Below are 23329 nucleotides of genomic sequence, written 5' to 3'. Positions count from 1 at the left end.
ACTAAACCTGTGTTCAACAAATAGGGGAAAGCTGCTTATTCCTCTGCTTTGGAAATGTTACAACCTACAACTTTATTCCAAAATGGAGTAAATTTAATTTTTTTCCCCTCAAAATTCCACTCACAACACCCCATAATAAGAAAAACATTTTTTCCCCAAATTTATAAAAAAAAAAAGCTAAGAAAACACTTGTACATAAGTATTCACAGCCTTTGCTTAATACTTCTTGAATATGATGCCACACACTTGGTGCACCTATCTTATGGCAGTTTGGCCCATTCCTCTTTGCAACACCCATCAAGCTCCATTAGAATTTCTCCAGAGATGTTCAATCAGATTCAGGTCTGGGCTCTGGCTGGGCCACTCAAGGACATTCAGAATTGTCCTGAAGCCACTCCTTTGATATCTTGGCTGTGTGTTTAGGGTCACTGTCTGCTGAAAGCTGAACCGTCATCCCAGCCTGAGTTCAAGAGCGCTCTGGAGCAGGTTTTCATCCAGGATGTCTCTGTACATTGCAACAGTCATCTTTCCCTCAATCCTGACTAGTCTCCCAGTTCCTGCCGCTGCCAAACAGCATGATGCTGCCACCATCATGCTTCACTGTAGGGATGGGTTCCTCCAAACATGACACCTGGCATTCACACCAAAGAGTTCAATCTTTGTCTCATCAGACCAGAGAGTTTTGTTTCTCACCAATGTGGATCTATCCGCATTGGTATTTGGCACAAAAAAACGGGAGCAGCCGAATGAACAACAACAGATAAAAAAAAATTACAGATCTTGAATTATTTATTTTATTCTGCTTTAACAAATTTCCAGCCAATTCTGAATGTGCTAATTGAGTAAGTAGATCCAACAAATGTTTCATTTCAAAGACCTGCACTCCTACATACAGCGCTGTGGATTTACAAGAAAACTGAATGTCTCAGTGTATCTGACGGGAAGCCTTGCAGATTTAAAATATTGGGGAAAAACACCTCAAACCTTCAATCATTCAATAAGCATATTTTGTCAGGTAATGATAACATTCAGTATTTCAGATATGTGAAATAGTATATTGACCGAAATGGTAATGGGAAATAATCTAATGTGTTTTTTTAAATCAAAAGGACTAAAATGTCTCGACTGACACGAGACTAAAATACATTCAGTTCTCTTTTGACTAAAACTAAGATTTTAGTCGACTAAAACATGACTAAATAAAAATGGTATGTGAATGACTAAATACAACAAACTAAAAAGGACATTTGACAAAAGACTAAATTAAAAACAGGTGACAAAATTAACACTAGCACTAACATGTCGCCTGTAAAATGCAGTGAATGAATGAATGAATCCTTTCCCTCCAGGTTAACTCAGTAATAAATACTCTCATTGTTGTTCTGATTAAATGATTAAGTCTTTAAAATTCATTGAACTTAGACGCATCAAATTAACCAAAAAACCAACACGGTTTTGCTTGTGTAACATCCCTTAGATGTGACTACCACCTGCTGGATGGATGTTGGAAATTAGGAGCAGGTGTAGTTTCACTTAATGAAGCTCGTTTGTTCATTTCTCGGTCTGATGGCCACTGAGGTCACCTCTGCTCTAAAGACCCCCCACCACCACCACCAATCCAGAAATTTAAACAGGGTCACAGCAAAGTTCTAACTTATTACTTTGAATCAAGTTCTACTGAAAGCCAAACCGCTTGCAGAGGTCCTGAGTGCTTTCTAAAGGGGACGCGTGACAAAATCCACTGTGGTGTGATGCAGACAGGAAACAGCTTAAAAAAAAAACAGTTCAATTATAGATGCTCTAAATCACGCCATTGGCTCAGAGACAAACAGAAAAATAAGCTGTATTTGTGCGCTTTCGTGCTGAATAGACTTCCGCCTTTTTGTTTTTGGTTTAATGGTTGTTAATTGGAGACGCACAAAGTTTTGAAAGGCTGTGTTTAAACGCAGCGAGAAGGCGATGCTCACGGATCCATCGGGCCACGTTTTCCACATCCCTAAAGTGCACCTTTAATACATTTTACATTTCATTTGCAGCAGATTTCAGCAGCTGCAAATGAAATGTAAAAGAACACACACACACACACACAATGTGCGAGTGAGAAATGTGACAGAATTTAAATCAGTCGGCAGCTGCTAAAAATAAAAATGCTGCTCAGTATTAAGTTTTTTTTCTTCTCAGTAGAAAGAAGATGATCAGCTTTCAGTGCTGCAGTTTGTTCTGAGGTTTAATTACTGTCAGAGTCCCCCCCCCACCTGAAAAAACAAACAAACAACCCAAACAGAAGTGTTACAGAGCAGGTGGCTGTTAGTCACCATCAAGCGTTTTACAGTAAAAGCTCATCTACACAATTCAAAGTAACAGTTTATACACAATAAGGCCTGAAGAGGGCAGCGTTACACAACATTATACAAAAAAAAAAAAAAAAAAAAAAAAAAGGACGACGGCCAGCAGAGGGCACTGTGAGCTTAAAATGTGAGACATCCCGCCTACTAGCTTCTCCTCCTTGCTGGCAAAAGTTCGCTAAAGACACAGCGAGGCTAAACTGAGCCCGGGCCGATCCTGGACACTGGAGCCGAGTCAGGGCAGCAAACCAAACGTCTGGTGGAGGAGTCCGTTCCTTCCAGGAGAGGCATTTCAGCGTTCTACAGATCAAAACATGCTGACAGCAAACTGTCTGGTAATTTCTCGCATCTCGTTCTACGCGTCAAACAAGATCTATAAAAATATATTTTAAGGCAATACTGACACCCCCCCATCGGGCTACTGTCTGTTATTTTATTTTGAAATTACTGCCATATATCAGTGTTTGAAAAAGATAAAGTATTATGAACACATGAACTATAAACACAATCAGGTTTAATCTCCAGCTTCATAAAGTAACTAACTTAGTGGCCCTTTGGAAATAAAATGAAAATGAACATGGTAGTGGAATTCAGCGTTTCTTGAAGCTCAAGCACAGGATTTCTTTTAAACATACATTTGACCTAAAGTCACATCAAGACGTTTGTCTTAATAATAAAAATCTGAATGTCATTTATCAACTACAAACAGGAATTTGGGCCACACTGTTTACAAAATGACTGTTTCTAAAAACAGCAACTTTGTTTTCTTATGATTTCATCAGTTCAGCATCAATCAACACCATCCAGACTTATTTCAATCATAACTAAAAATCACTGCATTCTCGACACTAGATGGCACTTGTGAGTCATTCTAAGAGATCAGTCAGGAAACTGTTCCCACGTTCCCATTACTGACTGACTGTATTCGCTTATTGGCGTCTGAAAGAGTCTTTTATGTTTCTAAGTGATGTGTAGCCAATGTGAAGGTTGTCAAAGAACGCACATCTACAGAAGTCGAACACAAATTTCTGCAAGTGGTCTAAATCTGACCAATAAACTGGAAGGTTCTGGTGCTTTCAACCCGCGAAATGAGTGAAAATTTAAGATCCGGAACTACTTTAGAATAAACAAAACCAAACTGTTTAGCTGCAAATGATTTTCAAATTCAAACATTTTCAAAAATTCATTGTTTTGACCAAACCATCCAAAATCCAAAGCACCAACATTCAACATTTATTTCAGGTAGAATGCCGTTTGAAACCAGGCAAAAAGAGCTCATACCTGGTTCCCCAAAAACACTTTAAACCACTTTATCACTGACCCAGGACTGTTTCAAACCAGAGCATACTGAATAAGATTAAAGACGTAAACCATTTAAAAACTGTTCCAGACAAATGATCTTATTAAGAAAAATCCATTGAAAACTTTGAAACGTTTGGGTTTTGTTTTTTGTCATCAAGTTACTCAAATGAAAATGACTTTTCAGCCTCAGCTCATATAAAAATATCACTAATCACCTGCAGGTGTCCCTGCAGTGGTGATGGCAGCCATTTTTATTATAACTGTGGTAATGTTTATATGAGCGACATTCAATGATCATTAATTTCTGTCAGTGAGCAGATAAAAATGTTGCATTTTCATATAAGCTCAGAGACATGAAGATGATCGTAGTCCAACATTATCATTATTATTATTATTATTGTTGTCTAAAATGACAGCAGCCCCCCCCCCCAATAATTTAAACCATTACCCAAAATGCACCAAGGTGAAATGACCTCAGCGAGGTTCCTCCTGCTGATAAATCACCAGCAGCTTCACCTCGAGTCATTAAAACCAGAGAAAAGGAGAAAAAGGAGGAGGAGGAGGAGGCGTATTACCTCCTGGTTTCTCCTGCAGCTCACAGAGTGCTCCTCAGGGTGAGAGACGAGGGGGAGGAGGAGACATTTCTCACCTCGTATCTGTCCATCTGCCAGTCCATCCCAATAGGGACGAGTGTGTGCGTGTCAGTGAAGAGGTCAAAGGTCGCCGGGATCAGACGAGGAGAAGGATGAGGACGATGATCATGATGACGACGAGGACGCCGATGGCACACCACTGTCTCCGACCTGAGGGACACAGCAGGTGAAATCAGATGCACCTTCAAATATGACCTCGCTGTCGCAACAACAACAACAACAAGCAGAGAGAAAAATAAAAACAACCTCCCTGAAAGAAATGGAGATTACACCGCTGTCCAACATGACCATCAGGTGTAATCTGAGTACTAATATAACTACTAAATCATTGCATGATTATTTAAACTGCATCACTTATGATTTATCAATTAAACCACTCTACGAAATGTCATTATATATATATATATATATATATATATATATATGGAGATTTCTACAAATAATTACTGGACCAAAATTAAAAAGACTTAATTTTCAAATGTAGCCAGTTTAGACGAGTCCAAAACAGCAGAAACGGCGTTATGCACATGGTCTGAAATAATATCTGCTCCTTTGCTTATGCTTAAATTGCTTGGAAAAATGTGGTTCAGCAAAGAGAGAAAAAAAAAGTTTAGCATGTGCAGTTGCTTTATTCGGTCGGTACGCAAGTGTTACGTGCACCGTAACACCACAATAAAATATGATTATTATCTTGAGATTAGAACTAAGAACTGCCCATCATTAAGGAGTGTGTCCTTACTGCTGGTCATGTGAGAAACTTTCTCCAGCTTCTTCAGCACAGAGTCCATGCGGGAGGACGTCTGATTCATCTCTTCCCCAAAATCCTCCAACATGCTGAACAACAACATTATTATTATTAATAATACACATGGTCTCACATGTCAGTTTAACAGTTTACATGTAAACCTTTAAACGTCACACAGACACACACACCACCAAGGTGACGTGGACATCATCACCCTCGTATGCTCGCAACCGTAAGTTGGGCTCTGCAACCCCGCTGTCGTTATCAGCACCTCGACTGTCCAAATGTCCACATCCACAGGAAGTGAATTTACAATCTGCTTGGTACAAACATTACAGCATGACGCCAGAGCAGGAAACTGGAAAGAGTTTTCAACCAACAAGATGCAACGAAGCACATTTGACAATTTATGAAAAACAAAAAACCTGCAACGTGCTAAATTTTAAAAACATCACAAACAGGAGTGTTAAAATCTCAGTCAAACTGAACGATTTTTTAACATTGCTGGTGTTGATTCTTGGAAAGTGCTGGAGTCTTTTCTTAAAGATGAGCATATCAGTGTTTATGTAACTCTCTAAACATGTTTTTTTTTTTTTAACTCCACACAGGAACTAATTGAGAAATGAGGGGAAAAGGGACTTTTATGGGTTCAAACCCAATAATGTTTAAATAAGTGTTAAGAGTACATTTTACAGTGCTGAATGATACTCTGATGAGACTTTACAAAAAGTTCTTTGTAAGAATGTTAAATGTTTATGTGGGCAGTGTTAACTTAACTCTAGGTACAATAGAGGACATTTAACACAGACCCTGTGGGTGTCTGTGATCACATGGATCTGGGTCACAGTTTGGATTCAGGGGTGTGGCTCATCTGTAGATTGGGGTAAATACAGTCAGCAGGGAGACGCACTCGACTGAATGCCCCTCTAGTTAGAAGGGTTTTCTTCCCAACTCCTTACAAGGGTTCAACTCTTTTCATTACTCTATTGAAAGCTGTTATTTTTTCTCTCTCCATGTCTTTCAAAAATATGTCAAACTGACATAAGAATGACCAGCAGAGGGCAGAGTTGGAGCTGCCCAATCCTCAGTGGTTTAAACTCTATTCACATAAAATTTGTGGCATTCAACAAACTAAGATGAATAGACAACTTTTTTCTTTTTAATTGTCAGCTCAGATGTGTTTGATAATATAGTTCCTGTCCTTTGAGGAAAAACGATGCGATGCACTAACTGTGACCTGACCGCTGAAACACCGACTCCTAAGGACAAGACACCCTTATGACAGGTTTTTTAAGAACCAAAATAATTTCAAGGAACATCCACAATGATTCAAATATTAATATTCACTAAACAACAATGATTAAAGAAAAAAGATTAAACAATTTGGTGATGAATCAATTGTGTGATTAACAGAATTGGGGGGGGGGGGGGGGGGCATCAACCACTTTGACAATTTAATCATTCATAGTGGGAAATAATCTCATTTAATTTGTTCCATATTACCTCTGAGACTCACATTTGGAAAAAACAAAACAAAAGAAACAAACACTGAAAGGTGTTTCATAAGTTTTTAAATCAGATAATATATTATTTTCACTAGATTTGAACAGTTTTAAACAAAATCGTCAGGGCCTTTTAAATCAGATAATATATTATTTTCACTAGATTTGAACAGTTTTAAACAAAATCGTCAGGGCCTTTGATTCCATGTGGCTCAATTAAGACAAAAATTCTGGTTTTAAACTGTTTTATTGTTCACGCTAACCATTTCTGAAATGTTTTATCGTTATTTGAAACTTTTTTTTTTGCTTAAACTGGACAAAGCTGAAAAGTTGGTTTTGAGCTCTTCTGAGAAATAAAAGGAACTCACACAGCCTGCTCGTCGAGTTCGTCTCCGATGCGTCCCGACATGTCTTTGAGGACTCGGATACTACCAGTCACCAACTCCAGCTGCTCGTCCTGCTCCTGTATGATCAGCTTCACCCCCCCAACCCACATGCCATCAGCTTCACAAATATTCTGTCTAGTCGGCTTTTTAAATAAACTGTTAAGGCTGCTGTGGCGGTTTGTGGTTCTGGTTTTCTTTCATTAAAAAGGTTTTGTGTACCTGTTGTTGCTCCTGCTGCTCCTGGATGTATCTGGAGTTTGTTGACACCAGGTGAGCCTCCAGCCCCGTCGATCTGTCCTGACCCGACGAGCCCAGCAGAGCCTGGTGCACAAACAGGTGAGTGATTGACAATTTGTTACAGCTGCACAGTTATATCCTCTAAATCAGTCCGCTGCATCCTTGGGATGACTAAAAAAAGAAATTAAAAACCAAAATGCTTGCTTTCAAATTTTCAGGCCCATTTGACCTCCAAAAGTTCTATAAGGCCACTAGAATTCAGAAAACCATAATGATAAATATCACTTCCTGTTACGACATTTTGGCCAAGTGGTGTGTTTCTTTGTACACGATCCAGCAGAGGTGCCTCAGTGTTGAGGACCCCAGCAGCTGCAGAAGGTCAAGGACACGCCCACTTCTCACCTGGCTGCAGCAGCTACTTTCTAGAGGTGGGGATGGACCAGTGGCTCGCCTGCGTGGTTGCCACCCAGGGCTAATCCACGAGTATGCGAGCTCAAAGATCTGACTTAATGTTTCAAAGGGCAAAAACAAACAAATATCCAGGCTGCACCAAAACTGGACCAAGCGAGTCAGCTTTAGAAGCCAAGCAGCTACCGCTCAAGATATTTGCCTTAAATCTGAATAAAAACACATTTAAAGTAAAACACAACTAAGATAACTGTAGAATCATGTTGTCACACAGACACCAGTATTATCAAGTGTCCCCACTTCTATAAAATGTTAACACGCAAAACACAGGCATAAAAATAAACTGTCTTAATTTCATGCATGTGCATGAGCTGTGACTGCGAGGAGGTTTCAAACGTGCTGCACTTCTAATGAGGTCATAAAGGCCACAGAGAGATCACATGTGAACTCGTGCAACACTGTGGTCCAGACAGTATGGGTGTCTGATATAAATGGGTTATTTGGAAGTGTTGGTATTGCAACAAGAAGGACTGTGACAGACTCATGTGGGCAGGTTACACCCTCACCCCCACCACAGGTAATATATTTAATTAAACTTCTCAGAGTTCAGCAAGAAGCTGAATGTGTCTTGTTGGTACGTGATGACGAAGCGTCTTTTTCACTGATGATATTTGCTGAATTCAAAGCGTGCGTTCGCAGACTGACCTGTCTGTTCTTCTTCTCTGCCTGAGCCACAGCTGAAGGGCTGAACAGCTGCTCCTTCATCTCCTGCAGACACAGAGAAGATTTTAACACCACGTAGGGTCACGGTCACATTTCACAGCATAGCAGCACCGTCTGAGAGAATCAGACCGTTTTATGTTTCATTTGGACGGATTACAAAATAAATAAACAGTAAGAGAACAGCAAACACACTCTGGAGCATCACTCTGAAATGAACTCGGGGCCTCTGTGCTGCTTCTTGTAGACGACGTTGATTATAGTCAGGTCCACAGTGACAAGTTTTGTCAATTTGTGCCCATACACCCGAAAAGATGATGTTCCTTTGGCTTATTTGTTTTAAAGTCAAGGGGATTAACAAAAACATCTTTATACGTCGTCCCTCCATTTTACAGCCACTTTTCTTCAGACAATTCAGGGGATGGACACCTGGACATTCCCAAGTCAATGAACTGGTCTTGAAATTATTTCCCACTTTGTCTTGGAGTAGGCAGTTGACCATTCAAGGAGACTAGTGAGGGAAGCCACCAAGACAATACTGAAGGAGTTCTAGGATTCTGTGGGTGTGTTAGGAGAAAGTGTGCATAAGGCATTTTTTCTCTAGTGCTCCACCAGTGAGGACCTCACAGAACACAGAACGACTTTCATCAATGAAGACAACAAGAAAACCAATCAAATCTCAGCTGGAGCCTCCCATGTGCCTTCTGGCAATCTTTAGCAGCAACTTCCCATCTGTTCCATTCCACCATGAAGCTATGCAACTGTTGATTCAACAGACAAAAGCTCCACTCTACAGTTTCTCCAATCACAGCCACAGAAGACTACAACTTCTTCACAGTTGTCACTGGTGCCTTGGTGGCTTCCCTCATTCATCTCCTCCTTCACTCAGTGTTTGAGAACTGCCTACTTCACAGACTTGGCACACTACCATAGTTTGTATTTTTAATGATGGATGTAAATGAAGTCAGAGACATATTCAGGTACTTGGAAACCTTTGCGTGTACATCCCCTTACATGTCTGAAGAAAACAGGCTTTACATGTGATTTCATCTTTATGTTTATAATTATTTGTAACGCACACCAGATGTAGATGTTCGTGTCTGTTACCTGCACAGCTTTCCTGGTCTGCTCCACAAAGTTTCTCCTTTCCTGAAGTTCATTCTCACCCAGTTTGAACTTCCCCGGGTTCGACTCCACGATACCTGAGTCAGTCAAGGATCCAACAAACAACACATCCAGGTCTCACCACACAAGCACTGCTAAATTATGTTTTTGGTTGTTTTTTTAATCACATTCTTTAAAAACAAGTCAGAAAGCCACTTTTTTCTTCTTCTTCAAATATTGTACTAGAAATGGGATACAAAGAAGGAATAATTTTATCAACTCAACGTTGGAACCAGACTACAGCGGATATTCTCTGACAAACCACCAGACGGCAGTTGTGTTTTCCTGGTGTTGACAAGTACAAAGTTTTCAATCTGCTCAACTGGCACAATCCACTCTCATTTTATCTGTTTTAGTTCAAACAGCCCTGAAACCAAATCAACTTTTCATATTTTCAACAATGTGAACTAATTCTTTGTCCATGAAGGAGAAATCCAGATTGTGACAGAAGTTGCATAAAAATGCTCCATATCTTGTGTACAACATGAATCAAAATCACAACAATAAATAAACACTGGAGGGAAATAAAGCAAACCAAAGGATGTTCTGCGTCTGATGATTGTGGTTCTTGTAAAACTTGACCGTAACATCTAAAATTCACTGTGACGAGGATTCTGGTGTTTTCACTGTGTTTGGATCATTTCTTGGTGAACACTGTTAAAGACATCGAGCATCTTCAAACAGAACAGTCCATGAGCTGATGGCAAAAAGGAAAGACATCAAAGGATACTGATGGTCTCACTGAGGTCCTCCAGGTCCCAGTCGATGGCCCTCAGACAGTTCCTAAGCTCATTGGTACTCCAGTCCAGTTCATCACGACTCACCTGAGACCGAAGAATCCAAAACTTAATAACTGCGCAATGAACACACAGTACAAATACTCTCTCTACCTTCGTCCAACTAAACCACATAGATTTTACTGCAAACACTCAGAGCAGCACGCGGTTTTCCTGTGCATAATCACGTCTAACACACTGTGGAACTGTCCGGGGTCCTGGATGGCAGCCAACTGCTCCGTCCCCACACCTAGACAGCAAGAATCTACTGTATGTGCTGCCGCCAGGTGAAACGTGGGCCCCTGGGGTCTTCAAAATGATGGAACATCCACAGAGAAACGTTTCCAAACTGTTGTAGCTGACGCTCCCTCACAACGCAAGTGGTATTCTTCCGCCAAGTCTAACGAAACAACCGTTCATTTTGACCGTCGCCCCACTCTGCACTGAATTAAGAAGGAATTCCTCAGTACATGACGGCAGTCACGGTTTGGCCTCATGGCCTGTCCAATGACGTTTAGACAAATTCCAAATACAAATCATAAATACTAAAGTGTCATGAAGTAATTTTTAATAATTACACATGCTGGTGCTGCCCAACACTTGATTAATTACTTTTACAAATGCATTTAAAAATACATATACAAGCTTGTTGGAATAGGAGTGTTTGCACATTTAAAAAGCTGACTGACTGTAACACTACATTGTATCAGAATTCTAGGGTTAAAAAAACTACACATACACACTATATATACACATAAATGAGCAATAAATTAAAGAACTACATTACAACAGATTACTGATTGAAAAACCATGTTTATGAGAGAGTCCTGAGCCTCAGTGACTGTGCGGATTGCAGATGAATAAGTTGATTTTAAATTTGCCACTGACAGAACAGAAGAATTTTTTAAACTGATTGTGAACAGTCATATGGGCTGTAAAAAAATGAACAATGACAAACCTGTTGAATTAAACAAGCCTTCTTTTGACAGTAAGATCATTAACAATTCAATATGGCTGTTATTTAATTATAGATCAACTGTAGATTTTCTTGTGTGTGTTTGCATGCACATGCACCATTTGCAACCCTGGAGCTGAAATTAAGTCCATTGAGTAAAAAGCCCTCAGCATGATGAAGCAGTTGAGATATTTGGCTACTTTGGGGAGGTGAAGGGGAGGTGTCTGCCTGGGTGGTTGCTAAGCAGGATCCATGGCAGTTCCATAGCATGATGTGTAGGTTGACAGGTAGGGCAGGCGCACACTCCAAAATCTGACCTGTTCTTGAGACACTTGCAAGGCGTGGGGTGGGACATTCTCGATATATCATGACATTTAAATATGAAAATCATAATTCAACTGCTGGGAGAAACAAGGTGGGCATGTAGTACCGCTTTTACTCAGCAGAGTGTGCAGTGTGATTGTCGACCTAATCTATATGTGACGTCAACTCAGTTGCAATCAAAAATAAATAAATTAATTAAAAAAATAATAATGGTGGACGAGGTGAAATTTCTTCAGAGGTCAATTTAAACACTGATGACTATTTACTTAAAGCAGCAACACCCAGTGAGCGCAAAATTAAGGTTGCAAGTCGTGCTTGTTTCTACGGCGCATCTGGAAAGTATTCACAGCGCTTCACTTTTTCCATATTTTGTTATGTTACAGCTTTATTCCAAAACTCAAAATTCTACTCACAACACCCCATACTGACAACATGAAAAAAGGTTTTCTTCTTTTGTAAATTATTTTTGAAAATTTATTAAAAAAAACAAAAAAAACAAAAACAAACTAAGAAATCACATGAACATAACTTTTTGCACCATATTCTTAACGACTTTTGTTCAGCCAAATCTAAGGTGAAAGCAAAACTGCCAGGTAGGCAGTTCACTCCAAAAAGTGTTTTAATTACTTAATTACTAAATATGCAGGACAGTTCTCCTGAAAGAAATGTGATGTCCATTGTTTTTGTAAATATGATTCCTGATGTAGTCTCTAGCAGTGTTTATGCATCTTTTCCCTACCGTCTAGTGTTACAAAAATCACAACATCCACACATTTCTTAATTACTATTATACATATTGAATTCATGTGTCTACGCTGATGTCACCGATGACCTAACTTTACGGTAACACAGAACGCCACCATACTGAGGTCCAAGGCAGCAAACAGACATTTGGTAAAAAGGAATAATGCCCAAATTGAGCAGGCTGACAGGTTCGGCACATGAGGAAGAGAGTTCTTGCTTCTTGGGTGCTTTTGATTTGATGTCCAGATCTCCTCCCAGGTCTGGGGAACATTTCTGGTGCAAACATGTCCCCACTCCCAGCCTTCTGCAGCGTCTCCCCTCCCCAAGATGCACATGTAGCAGAGAGCTCTCGCTAGTGGGGTGCTTTCCAGGTGGACGTCTGACCCTTGTCGGACATTTTTTCCCACATCCACAGCGCTAACCAAGAGGTAACCATTACATGCTTCAGGAAGGCCTTGCCACTGGTGTTTTGACTGGGGGTGGGTGGGTCTTCTCACCTGGCAGGTCTTTTGACTGTGGCACCTGGTAGTACAAGGCCTCTGGTGGTGGTGCCAAACCTCCATAACGAGTCTGAGATGCCTGATCTCTCCCGGCTGTCATCCAGTGGAGCTCACCGCACCCCTGCAGTACCAGGCTGGTAGCCGGGCGGGGCGTTTGTCTAGCCTATAAATATAAGCCTCATGTTGGCCCTGATTTACTGTGGGCCCTCATCATAATACTCATACTGGCACAACATTATGACGCCGCTGTTGCGACCTTGTTGTTTCTACCTTACAATGGCTGCCAACCCCTGGCGACCAAAGGGAGAACTGCCCCCCCAACAGCGGTATCAACACAGCAGCATGAATGTCTCACCTGTGTGCTGTCCTGTAACAGTTCCTCCCATCGGTCAAACAAACCTCGAGCTCGAGAAAGCGCTTTCTGCACCTCCCTGCAAAAAACAGATTAAAAACACACTGTGATTTTATTTATACACACACACACACACACACACACACACACACACACACACACACACTGAAATCTGCAGCTCAACGTGCCTCTAAATTATAAATCGAGCTGACATTAAATCAGGAGAAATTAAACACTTAAACTTTATCTGATATAATTAATGCTAATTAGGCAAAGCTAAGCCTCAGGCTAACTTCACTAATGGCCCTTCCGCCTTAACAAACACAATAATTTTCCAACAAAATGGGCTGCTAACACACAATAACTTTGATCTCTTTAGAACGCCACTGGATTCGAAGTACTAATATGTTGTTTTCTTACCCTTTAACAACAAAAAATGGGTCTTCCACCGACATATTTTCTTCCGCTACACACCCTGCGCATGCGCATTCGTGGAGGGAACTTCTTCGAGTTTAATGTCGGAGCTGGAAATACCGAGAAGTGCATACTGCCCCCTGTCGTCCAATAAGTCAAAACGTCATTGTTTCTGTATTGATTTGAAGCCCGTTACATACGAAATAAAATAAAAAATAAGACATAAATAATAAACAATTATACATACATATATATATATATATATATATATATACATATATATATATATATATATATATATATATATATATATAAAGCAATAATAATAATAATAATAATAATAATGATAATAATAAATCACAATATTTCATCTTCTTTCATCCAGCACATAAATTAATTGAAGATGTGCAGTAAGATTTTTCTAAGCAAAATTATAATTCTTAAGTATGTTTTTCTAAAAAGCACATCTTATTGCTCACAATGCAGTCCCTCAGCTCATACTAATTTTAGCCTGTTAGCAAGTCTTCATGCAAATGTTAGATAGCATGTCTTTATGTAATATTAGTGACTTTTCATATCAGTGTTAATCCATTAGCATCACATTATATAATGCTTACAATTTTCATGCTAATGCTAGCCTGTTCGCATCGTGTTATGTGATGCTACTGAGTTTTCATGCTAACAGTAGCTCATTAGTGAGTTTTCATGCTAATGGTAGCCCATTATCAAGATTTATGCTAACATTAGCCCTTTAGCATTGCACTATTTGATGCTAGTGAGTTTTCATGCTAATATTAGCCCATTATCAAGATTCATAGTAACATTAGCTTGTTAATTCAATTCAATTTATTTTGTTTATGTAGCACGAAAGCACAACAAAGCTGCCTCAAGGCACTTGACACAAGTATGGTCTAACTTTAGCAACCCCTAGAGCAAGCACCCAGGCGACAGTGGTAAGGCAAAACTCCCTCTGATGATATTGAGGAAGAAAACTCAAGCAGACCAGACTCAAAGGGGTGACCCACTGCTTAGGCCATTCTAACAGTTACAAGGTTTTGCAAAGTTTCACAAAGCTGAGGAAACAGAAAACAGAAAATCAAACAACATAATGGTAAATGGTAAATGGACTACATTTATATAGTGCTTTTCCATCTGCATTAAACGCTCAAAACACTTTACAATAATGCCTCACATTCACCCCGATGTCAGGGTGCTGCTATACAAGGCGCTCACTACACACCTCATCTTCACACTCATCTTCACTATAAAGAAGATGAGATGTTAGCATTGTGTTATGTGATGCTAGCGAGTTGTCATGGTAATGCTAGCCCATTATCGAGTTTTATGGTAACATTAGCCCGTTAGCATTGTGTTATGTGATGCTAGTGAGTTTTCATGCTAAAATTAGCCCATTATTGATATTTATGCTAACATTAGCTCTTCGGCATTGCATTATTTGATGCTCGTGAGTTTTCATGCTAATGTTAGCCTGTTAACATGTTACATGATGAAAGTATATTTATTAAAACACCTCAGAGAAAAAAAACTTAAATAATACAAATTAAAATCATCCAGAAAGGACTAACTTCTTGTTCAGCTGCTCCCATTAGGGGGCGCCACAGCAGCTCATCTGTCTCCACGTCACTCTATCTTCCTCTGTCACACCAACCACCAACCACTTCTTTGGCCTCGCTCTTCATCTCCTGCCTGGTGGCTCTATCCTCAGCATCCTTCTCCCTATATGCCCCACTTGTCTCCTCTACATATGTTCAAACCATCTTAATCTCACCTCTCTGACTTTGTCTCCAAACTGTCCCACATGCATGGTCTCTCTGGTATCTTCATTCCTATCCATCACTTGTCACTTTTTTTTTTGTATTTTAGCAGCTCAGTTTCATTGCAAAATATTGTGCTTTTCCTGGAAAAGTTACATTAGTGGCGTTCGGATGAGGACTAGCTGTGGCCAACTGGTGAATCACCTTTGGCATATTTGACCTTGCTTGGGCAATTCTGGAAACCCCCCTCAGCATGTGTGATAAATTTGGTGCAAATTATCAGGGGAAAAAAATTTATATTGACTGTTTGACCCCAATGATTGACCCAGATCCCAGAACCCGCTTACATGCACTCACAGAAATATTTAACCCTAACTTTTAAGATTTATGTAATTTTATTACATGACAAATTCCCATTTACTTTTTTAGATAATTTTAATACAAACCTACCAAATAAACCTTACATGATGCATATTCATTACTGTAATAAATCATATTTATTTGAAATGCATAATCCTCAGCTTTATGTATTTAGTATTAATAAAATATAATTACTCTAAATCAATAATAATGACAGTATTTATTTAAAATACATAAAGTATATTGTTTGACTTGCATAAAAATGATGTTACCAAATTATGTTACAGAGATAAATGGCATAGGTAACATACTCGTACATACTTTATGTATGCCATTTATCTTGGTAACATAATTTGGTAACATAATTTTTATGCAATTCAAACAATATACTTTATGTATTTTAAATAAATACTGTCATTATTATTGATTTAGAGTAATTATATTTTATTAATACTAAATACATAAAGCTGAGGATTATGCATTTCAAATAAATATGATTTATTACAGTAATGAATATGCATCATGTAAGGTTTATTTGGTAGGTTTGTATTAAAATTATCTACAAAAAGTAAATGGGAATTTGTCATGTAATAAAATTACATAAATCTTAAAAGTTAGGGTTAAATATTTCTGTGAGTGTATGTGCCAGGTTTGACAGACACTGGATTGGGGGGGAAAAAAAAACACCTAATTTGACCTTTGACCCCAATGACCTTGACCTAGCTGGAACAACCCCCTCCAAGGGCAATTCTGCAGTCAACCTACATGCACTCAGTCAGCTTGGTGGAAACTGGCCGAGCACCTTGGGGGAGTCGTGGGACAAACAAACAAACAAACGCAATATTTACCCATATTACAAAACAGCATATTTCTGTGTGCAGGTTTTGCCTGCAGCTGGTGTCCAGAGACGACTGTGTGATTATGTTTCTCTTTCGTAGGGAAACCAAATGTGACGGTGTTGCACGCTCAGTCAAACTGGGTCCTGCTCAGATTACCGCGCTCCGTCTCCCTCATCACGTCTGCTTCCTGTCCCGCCCGTGTGTCTGTGTGTTCCTGAGGGTTTTAATCTCTGTCCCACCCTGTCCCGGGTGCTGGAGTCCTTCCTGCCGTCATCCTGTTTCCTCTCTCCTCTTCTCATCTTTCACTTCCTCTCATCCTGCACTGTGAAAATTCTCAGCCAGCGTGTTAAAACAGTCATCAATGAAAGAGTGAAAAGCACTCAGCCGCTTCTTAGAGCTCCAGAAAATACTCACATGTTCCACCAAATTATCTCAGTATTTGTTATGCACATAAAATATCTATGTTTTCTTTATGCCATTCTCGCTCATTTTAGGTGGGCGGAGTCTCCCTGAGGTAGGGTTATTTCTGTGCACAATCAGAATTTAGAATAATTTTTATGGTTAAAACTAATGAACTAAACTTGATCGCCTCACGAAAATGTGACACATTTCATGATGGTATCGTGATAAAAGAGGTGAGACTGGGCTGTGGTGCCGTGCAAGACAGATTTGAACTGAGGATCCTCTGGTCACAGGCCCACCGCTTTAACGCCAGCGACTGAGTGGGGCCATTTATGACCCTGGGAATATATTTTTGTGCACCATTTTTCTAATTTTAAGCAGAAAAAAATTTCCTGCCATGAATTTTTCAATCTATTTGTCCTGTATTTGTTCACAAAATATTAAAAGGATCGGCCGATCCGTGTGGCAAATATAATCCAAACTTGTGCTGGGTCACTTCTGACCTCGGGAAGATCTGTGAGATTTTCTACATTATAGCTTCAGATGGTTTTGTAATTTAGATTAGATTAGATTCAATAGAACTTTACTGATCCCTTGGGAAGACTTCCTCTGGGAAATTGAGGTTCCAGCAGCATTGTATAGCAGCACACAGGGTAAGAAGCACACAGAGTATCAAACATGAAAGTAAAAAAGAAAAACACTTTGCAAATATAAATATAAATATAAATACACAATATAAATACCAGAAATACTGATCAAGACTGGTTTACTGGCATTTGCCAACTCTAATCGTTATAAGATTTACAGCTGCACAAGCAATGAGACTGATTCTTGATGCCCAGAGTGAGGATGAGAAGGATGATTAGAGAGTTAAATAAATATGAAGAACCCTAAAACAATCACTTATATAGAATGATTCCAATATAAAATCAGTGGGGTCATAAATAACCCCACTCAGACATTATTAGTAGCTAAAATAATTTGGTCACTTGAGGGTTAGCCACATGTGGTGTAAAACCTGTGTGTGCTGTGGTGACCCTGAATGGAACCAAGGGAGCAGCCAAAGGGACCTATTTACTATACACACACATACACACATGTTCTTGTCCATGTACATCTCGTCCTAGGAGCCCATTTCCCATCAGTGTTTCCTGGTTCCTCAACAGCTGATGTGTACCCTGTTACCCTGGGTGACGTCCGAGCCGGAATGGCTTTATTTACTTGCCTCTTACTCATGATTTCGAGCAGATTCCAGGTACAACATGAGAGGTTTCTGTCCAGAAGACTGCAGTCCCAGGAACGGATAAGATACTGTGCCAAACCCTCAAAGTCCCAGGTCTCTGGAGTGGAGAACCTGAGCTTGAAGAACACACATACCACCCTCCCCAGGGGGTGAGAGGGAGATTGCATATATAAATACACATACTTTTTAAAATAAGTATTAACACATGAAACAGTCCAGTTAGTTTCTTATAAAATGCAGCAGAACCACATAAAATGAACCGCATTATCTTATAGCATAACAACTCTTCACCTGGCCTGCGGCGTTCTGGTCAGGTTGGTTGATTACTGTCCCGTCCAGGAATAGTTTCACATTTATAACAATCAACGAGACAAATGATAGAAATCATCTTGTGCAAGAGGTTCCATCCCTGTGAGGCAGAAACAGGACAGATTTCAAAGCCCTGGAAGATTTTCATGCTCCGTCGCCTGCAAATTCAAATCTGACTGATCATCATGATTGTTTTGCTTTGTCACAATGAAGTGTCAGCATCAGCTGCAGACATGTCAGAGTGGAAAGTTTAACTCTGACACAAACACGGTGACGCAGCAGGAAAATATGACATGAACCTGAACATTTTGGTTCAACAAACTACACCGGCTGAGAGTCAACCAGCAGACAAGAAGTGCTGATCTATAAGTAGCTACCATGAACCCATTTCCTTATGGTGCCTTTAAGGGCTGTGGGAAAGGACAGACTTCTTTATACTGAATCACCCCCCTGAAAGTATCAACTTACAAGGAATTTTCTCAAAAATCCTAAAGATTTATTTAAGTATACATAATATTTGGTGCAATGTTCCTCACTTATGTATACAATTTTTGCAGTTATTTATCAAAATAAATGCAAATATATGCTTCAAAAACATTTTAGAATTCTACTTCTTCACCCTGAAAATGAATTACAAAGAAAAATTGCACCTTATATGAAGAACAATATGCACTTGAAGTGAAACTGGCTCATTATCATAAAAACTGTACCACCTCTGGGCTTCTTTTTTTCCCCAGATTTAAGTCATAAAAAATAATTTTCTTTGGCACCATTATAATTTTATTCCTTAGCATTTAAATTAGGGATTCATAACATGACATTACAACCTGGTCTCACGGCGAGTCGTGATTCAGCAGCACAAACCAATAGATTAATGTATATTAATCTATTGGTTTGTGATATTGTGACGAAAAGCGCCTCATTTTCATCACGGCAGCACAAATTCATTCTAATTCATTCTGTGATGGCTGCACAAAATTAAAAGTGAAGTGGGGGTCGGGGTGGTTATGGTTAGGGTTGGGGGTAGGAGTAGGGTTAGGAATAGTGAGTTTGAAAAACCCCATCACCAAAATTTGACTCATTTCATCACAGGAGCACGAAAAAAAAAAGTGAGACTGGCTGGACATTACCAACATGATCAAAATTCACACTGTCTGAAAAAAAAATGAATAATTTATTTCCCTTGAAGGGAGAAAAATTCAAGCGAACACACGGCCATGTGGGGGCTGGGAAGCACACAAGAACAGCCAATCAGAGTAGAGAAACACAAGTCAAATGTTTTGTGTGAGTTTCTGCCTTTTGCAAACAGTTGTGACAGCTGTACTGACAGTTTTCAATAATAAACGAGGCATAATTGGAACACCGATGACCTTTGACACCACAAATTATTGTTCATAGTGACAGTTTCTATGTTGTCAGCCGGTAAAAGCAGGATATGAGTGAAAACTGAGGCCACAACTTCTGGGTGTTCACTGCTGCACGTGCACGCATGCGTGCACGCACACACACACACACACACACACACACACACACACACACACACACACACACACACACACACACACACACACACACACACACACACACACAGCACATAATAGCCTCAGGTGGAAGCATTGCATGTATAATCACACATAACACCGTCACCGTGGAGACCAGCCGGGTACGCCCCAGCACACAGCCGTGTTTGGTTGTTTTCTTCTTTCCCTAAGAACTGCTCGTGTTTGTCAGTGACTCAGCAGCAGATGGAAAACGTTCAGGGCAAACTGGGTCATGATTAACTCTGAAAGGTTCAAACACCAGTGCAGATTAGAACACAAAATCTCTAATTTAATGCCACAAATAAGTCATGCAGATGATGTGTCCGGATGTGGGGGTTGTACAAAGAATGATTACTTTTTATGTTTTTCAAACGGCACAGTCATCCAGAACACAGTTTGCGGTGATCTTGCAGAAAGTTGGTCCTGAAAACATTAAAGCTGTACAGCCTTTGGGTTTTACCTGAGGCCAAACTATGGACTTTGCATCCACCCGTCCATCTGTCTGTCCGCCTATCTGTGCTCAGTTTAAGTCCAGTCCTGTTACTGCCAGGGTCTTCAAATTCACAGTGACCATTCTTGGGACACAGACCTTGGACAGGTCCTAACCTTGACCCATTTTTAGAGCTCAAAAGGTGACATTTTGTTTCCTATTTTTATGCTCATGTGACCAAGAGTATTTTCGCATGGCATTATATTTTAAAATTTAAGTCATAAAATAGAATTTTATTTGGCACCACTATAATTTTATTCCTTAACATTTAAAAAGGGGATTCATTAATATGATATTGTCACTATGATATTTATTATATTATGAATGTATTATATTGTTTCTGTAGAAATGTAATATATTATGCATGTATTACATATTATGTATTACATATATGGGCAGCACGGTGGCTTAGTGGTTAGCACTGTTGCCTCACAGCAAGGAGGTGATGGGATCAATTCCCACCTGTGGCCTTTCTGTGTGGAGTTTGCATGTTGCTCCCCCCGCCACTGTGTTTGTGTGGGTTCCCTCCGGGTGCTCCGGCTTCTTCCCACATCCAGAGACATGCAGATTAAGTGAATTGGAAACTTTCAAACTGTCCAGGTTTCCCTTGTAAAACAGATCTCAATGGGACTAACCTGGTTAAATAAAATATTTCTCATCTATTTTCTAAAAGTTATAAACACTTTGAAATCTAAAAATGTTGTTTTTGTAACCAGATGACACCTCTGAAGTAATTTACAAGGCGTCTTACAGATGCTATCGTGCACGCCACCACGGGAACGTGTATCAAGCAAGTGGGCCAGGTCAAAGGTCATTTCAAAACCTCTCACATGCGCACACATGCTTCTCCCTGCAGTTCATCTCCAGGAAGAGAAGAGAATATTCACTGTGGAATTTCCCCACAGATAAATATGTCCTCTTCATTTAAATGAACTGTAATTTTACAACATGTTACAAAAATAAACTGACATTATAACGCTTGGATTTCACTAGAAACTAAATTCAGTCAGTTTTGTGAAATTTAAAAGGAGAACGTGCTGATTTTATTCCATCTCTGTCTTTATTACATAGTGATGATTTTGTGCAGTTTGTGCTTGATTTGTGTAAATAGTCGTAGTCTGCTTGTCTTCAAGACTAACTGTTGAACTTTAGCTCTTTTAGGATGGAGGAGGAACATTGCAAACATCAAACAAAAATATGTGGTACTGCAAGGTGTCGTATTGTATCATAATTAATAATATGTTATAATTTATTATTACATATTATAAACTGTATTGTCATAAATCAGATTTTATTGGAAAGTAAATGTTGTTTTGAGTCATAATATTGTACCTGATTGTCATGGAATTTAACTTCCAATACATTTTATGTACATAGCACCTAAATACAACAAACGCTGTCGTAATACGTCTGACACATACTGTGGAGGACGTGCAGACTATAATACATAAATTATTAATGTATCATAATATTGTACTGTAAATGCCACACTGTATATACATTATGCTACATTTAATGAAAATCACCGGGAATATGATAACGATACATTCTTTTGTTACACTGCATCATGACATGTTGCATCACTCTGTATCATACCTACTCTATGACATTTATTGTGTTATATCACATTGAGACCTATCATACAAAATGTATCAAACCATTTTTCATTGCATTGTATGATAGTGCACTGTATTGTAATGTATGTGCACTTCTTTACTGTAATATACACATGAATGGAATGTAATATCACATCATGTTGCACTGTACTATAAAATAATGCATCATGTCTGATTCTGTTGTTTGTTGTCTCATTGTATATTTTATTATAATGCATCTCATTGTTTTCAATTTGTCACTCACTCGTCACTCATCTTCAACCGCTTATCCAGGATCGGGTCGCGGGGGCAACAGCTCCAGCAGGGGACCCCAGACTTCCCTTTCCCGGGCCACATTGATCACCTCTAACTGGGGGATCCCGAGGTGTTCCCAGGCCAGTGTGGAAATATAATCTCTCCACCTAGTCCTGGGTCTTCTCCGGGATCTCCTCCCAGGTGGACGAAACACCTCCCTAGTGAGGTGCCCAGGGGGCATCCTTACCTGATGCCCGAACCACCTCTGCTGGCTCCTTTCAACATGAAGGAGCAGCAGCTCTACTCCTGCTGTTTTCAATTTGTATCTTATGTAATTTAATGTCTCGTATTTTATTGAACAATGCTACATTGTTTTGTAATGCATCACACATCATATTGTAATGAACAGACATGGGGTCAAATACTTTGCATTGTATTTAAATACAAATACTTTAGATTTTTGAATTCCAAATACAAATACAAATACTTTGTACTTTTTCAAATACAAATACAAATACTTTATATTTTGAGTATTTCAAATACAAATACAAATACTTTCTATGAACTATAAACAACAAATCAACACAAAAACTGATAAACCGGTGACAATTTATTGTGAAAATAGCATGACCAAATACTATTGATAAGTAAAGGATTGAATGTTTTATCACAAAATCACTATTATAATATCACAGGCAATAATCAAACTATCACAATCTATATTCAACATGGTGTCACAGAGATTACCAATTTGAAAAGTATCTGTAAACGTATTTGGAAATACTTGGGATCAGCGATGTATTTGAAATACAAATACAAATACTTTGAATTTAAAATCAGAAAATACAAATACAAATACTCCAAAAAATGTATTTAAGTATTTGCAAATACAAATACTTTTGTATTTGGCCCCATGTCTGGTAATGAAGGATATTGTATTGTATGATTATCTTAACTGTTGTATCATAATTGATTATAGCATGCATTGTCATC

At 39.2% G+C, this 23329-nt stretch overlaps 1 protein-coding gene across 1 annotated transcript; it reads right to left on the bottom strand.

Annotated features, from left to right (window-relative positions):
* Positions 1-1661: 1661 nt before the first annotated feature.
* On the bottom strand, positions 1662-13615 carry LOC117525613 (syntaxin-10). Its single transcript, XM_034187512.1, has 9 exons — positions 13534-13615; positions 13117-13192; positions 10193-10286; positions 9406-9500; positions 8284-8346; positions 7153-7254; positions 6916-7022; positions 5040-5134; positions 1662-4450 (listed from the first exon to the last, which is right to left on the bottom strand). The coding sequence occupies exons 1-9, from the start codon at positions 13566-13568 to the stop codon at positions 4377-4379; spliced, it is 741 nt and encodes a 246-aa protein (XP_034043403.1). The 5' UTR covers positions 13569-13615; the 3' UTR covers positions 1662-4376.
* Between the last annotated feature and the right edge of the window lie 9714 nt (positions 13616-23329).

Source organism: Thalassophryne amazonica, chromosome 15, assembly GCF_902500255.1.
Source record: "Thalassophryne amazonica chromosome 15, fThaAma1.1, whole genome shotgun sequence".
NCBI lineage: Eukaryota > Metazoa > Chordata > Actinopteri > Batrachoidiformes > Batrachoididae > Thalassophryne > Thalassophryne amazonica.
The sequence above is the reverse complement of the archived record's forward strand: the minus strand, read 5'-3'. Positions and strand labels throughout refer to the sequence as shown.

Bases quoted from the DNA above. Each gene is read 5' to 3' on its own strand.
- LOC117525613 (XM_034187512.1), bottom strand. From the start codon at position 13,568: ATGTCGGTGGAAGACCCATTTTTTGTTGTTAAAGG. The intron at 13,193-13,533 runs GTAAGAAAACAA...TGTTTTTTGCAG, and splicing joins CCATTTTTTGTTGTTAAAGG to GGAGGTGCAGAAAGCGCTTT. The intron at 7,255-8,283 runs GTCAGTCTGCGA...TTTGTGCACCAG, and splicing joins CAGAGAAGAAGAACAGACAG to GCTCTGCTGGGCTCGTCGGG.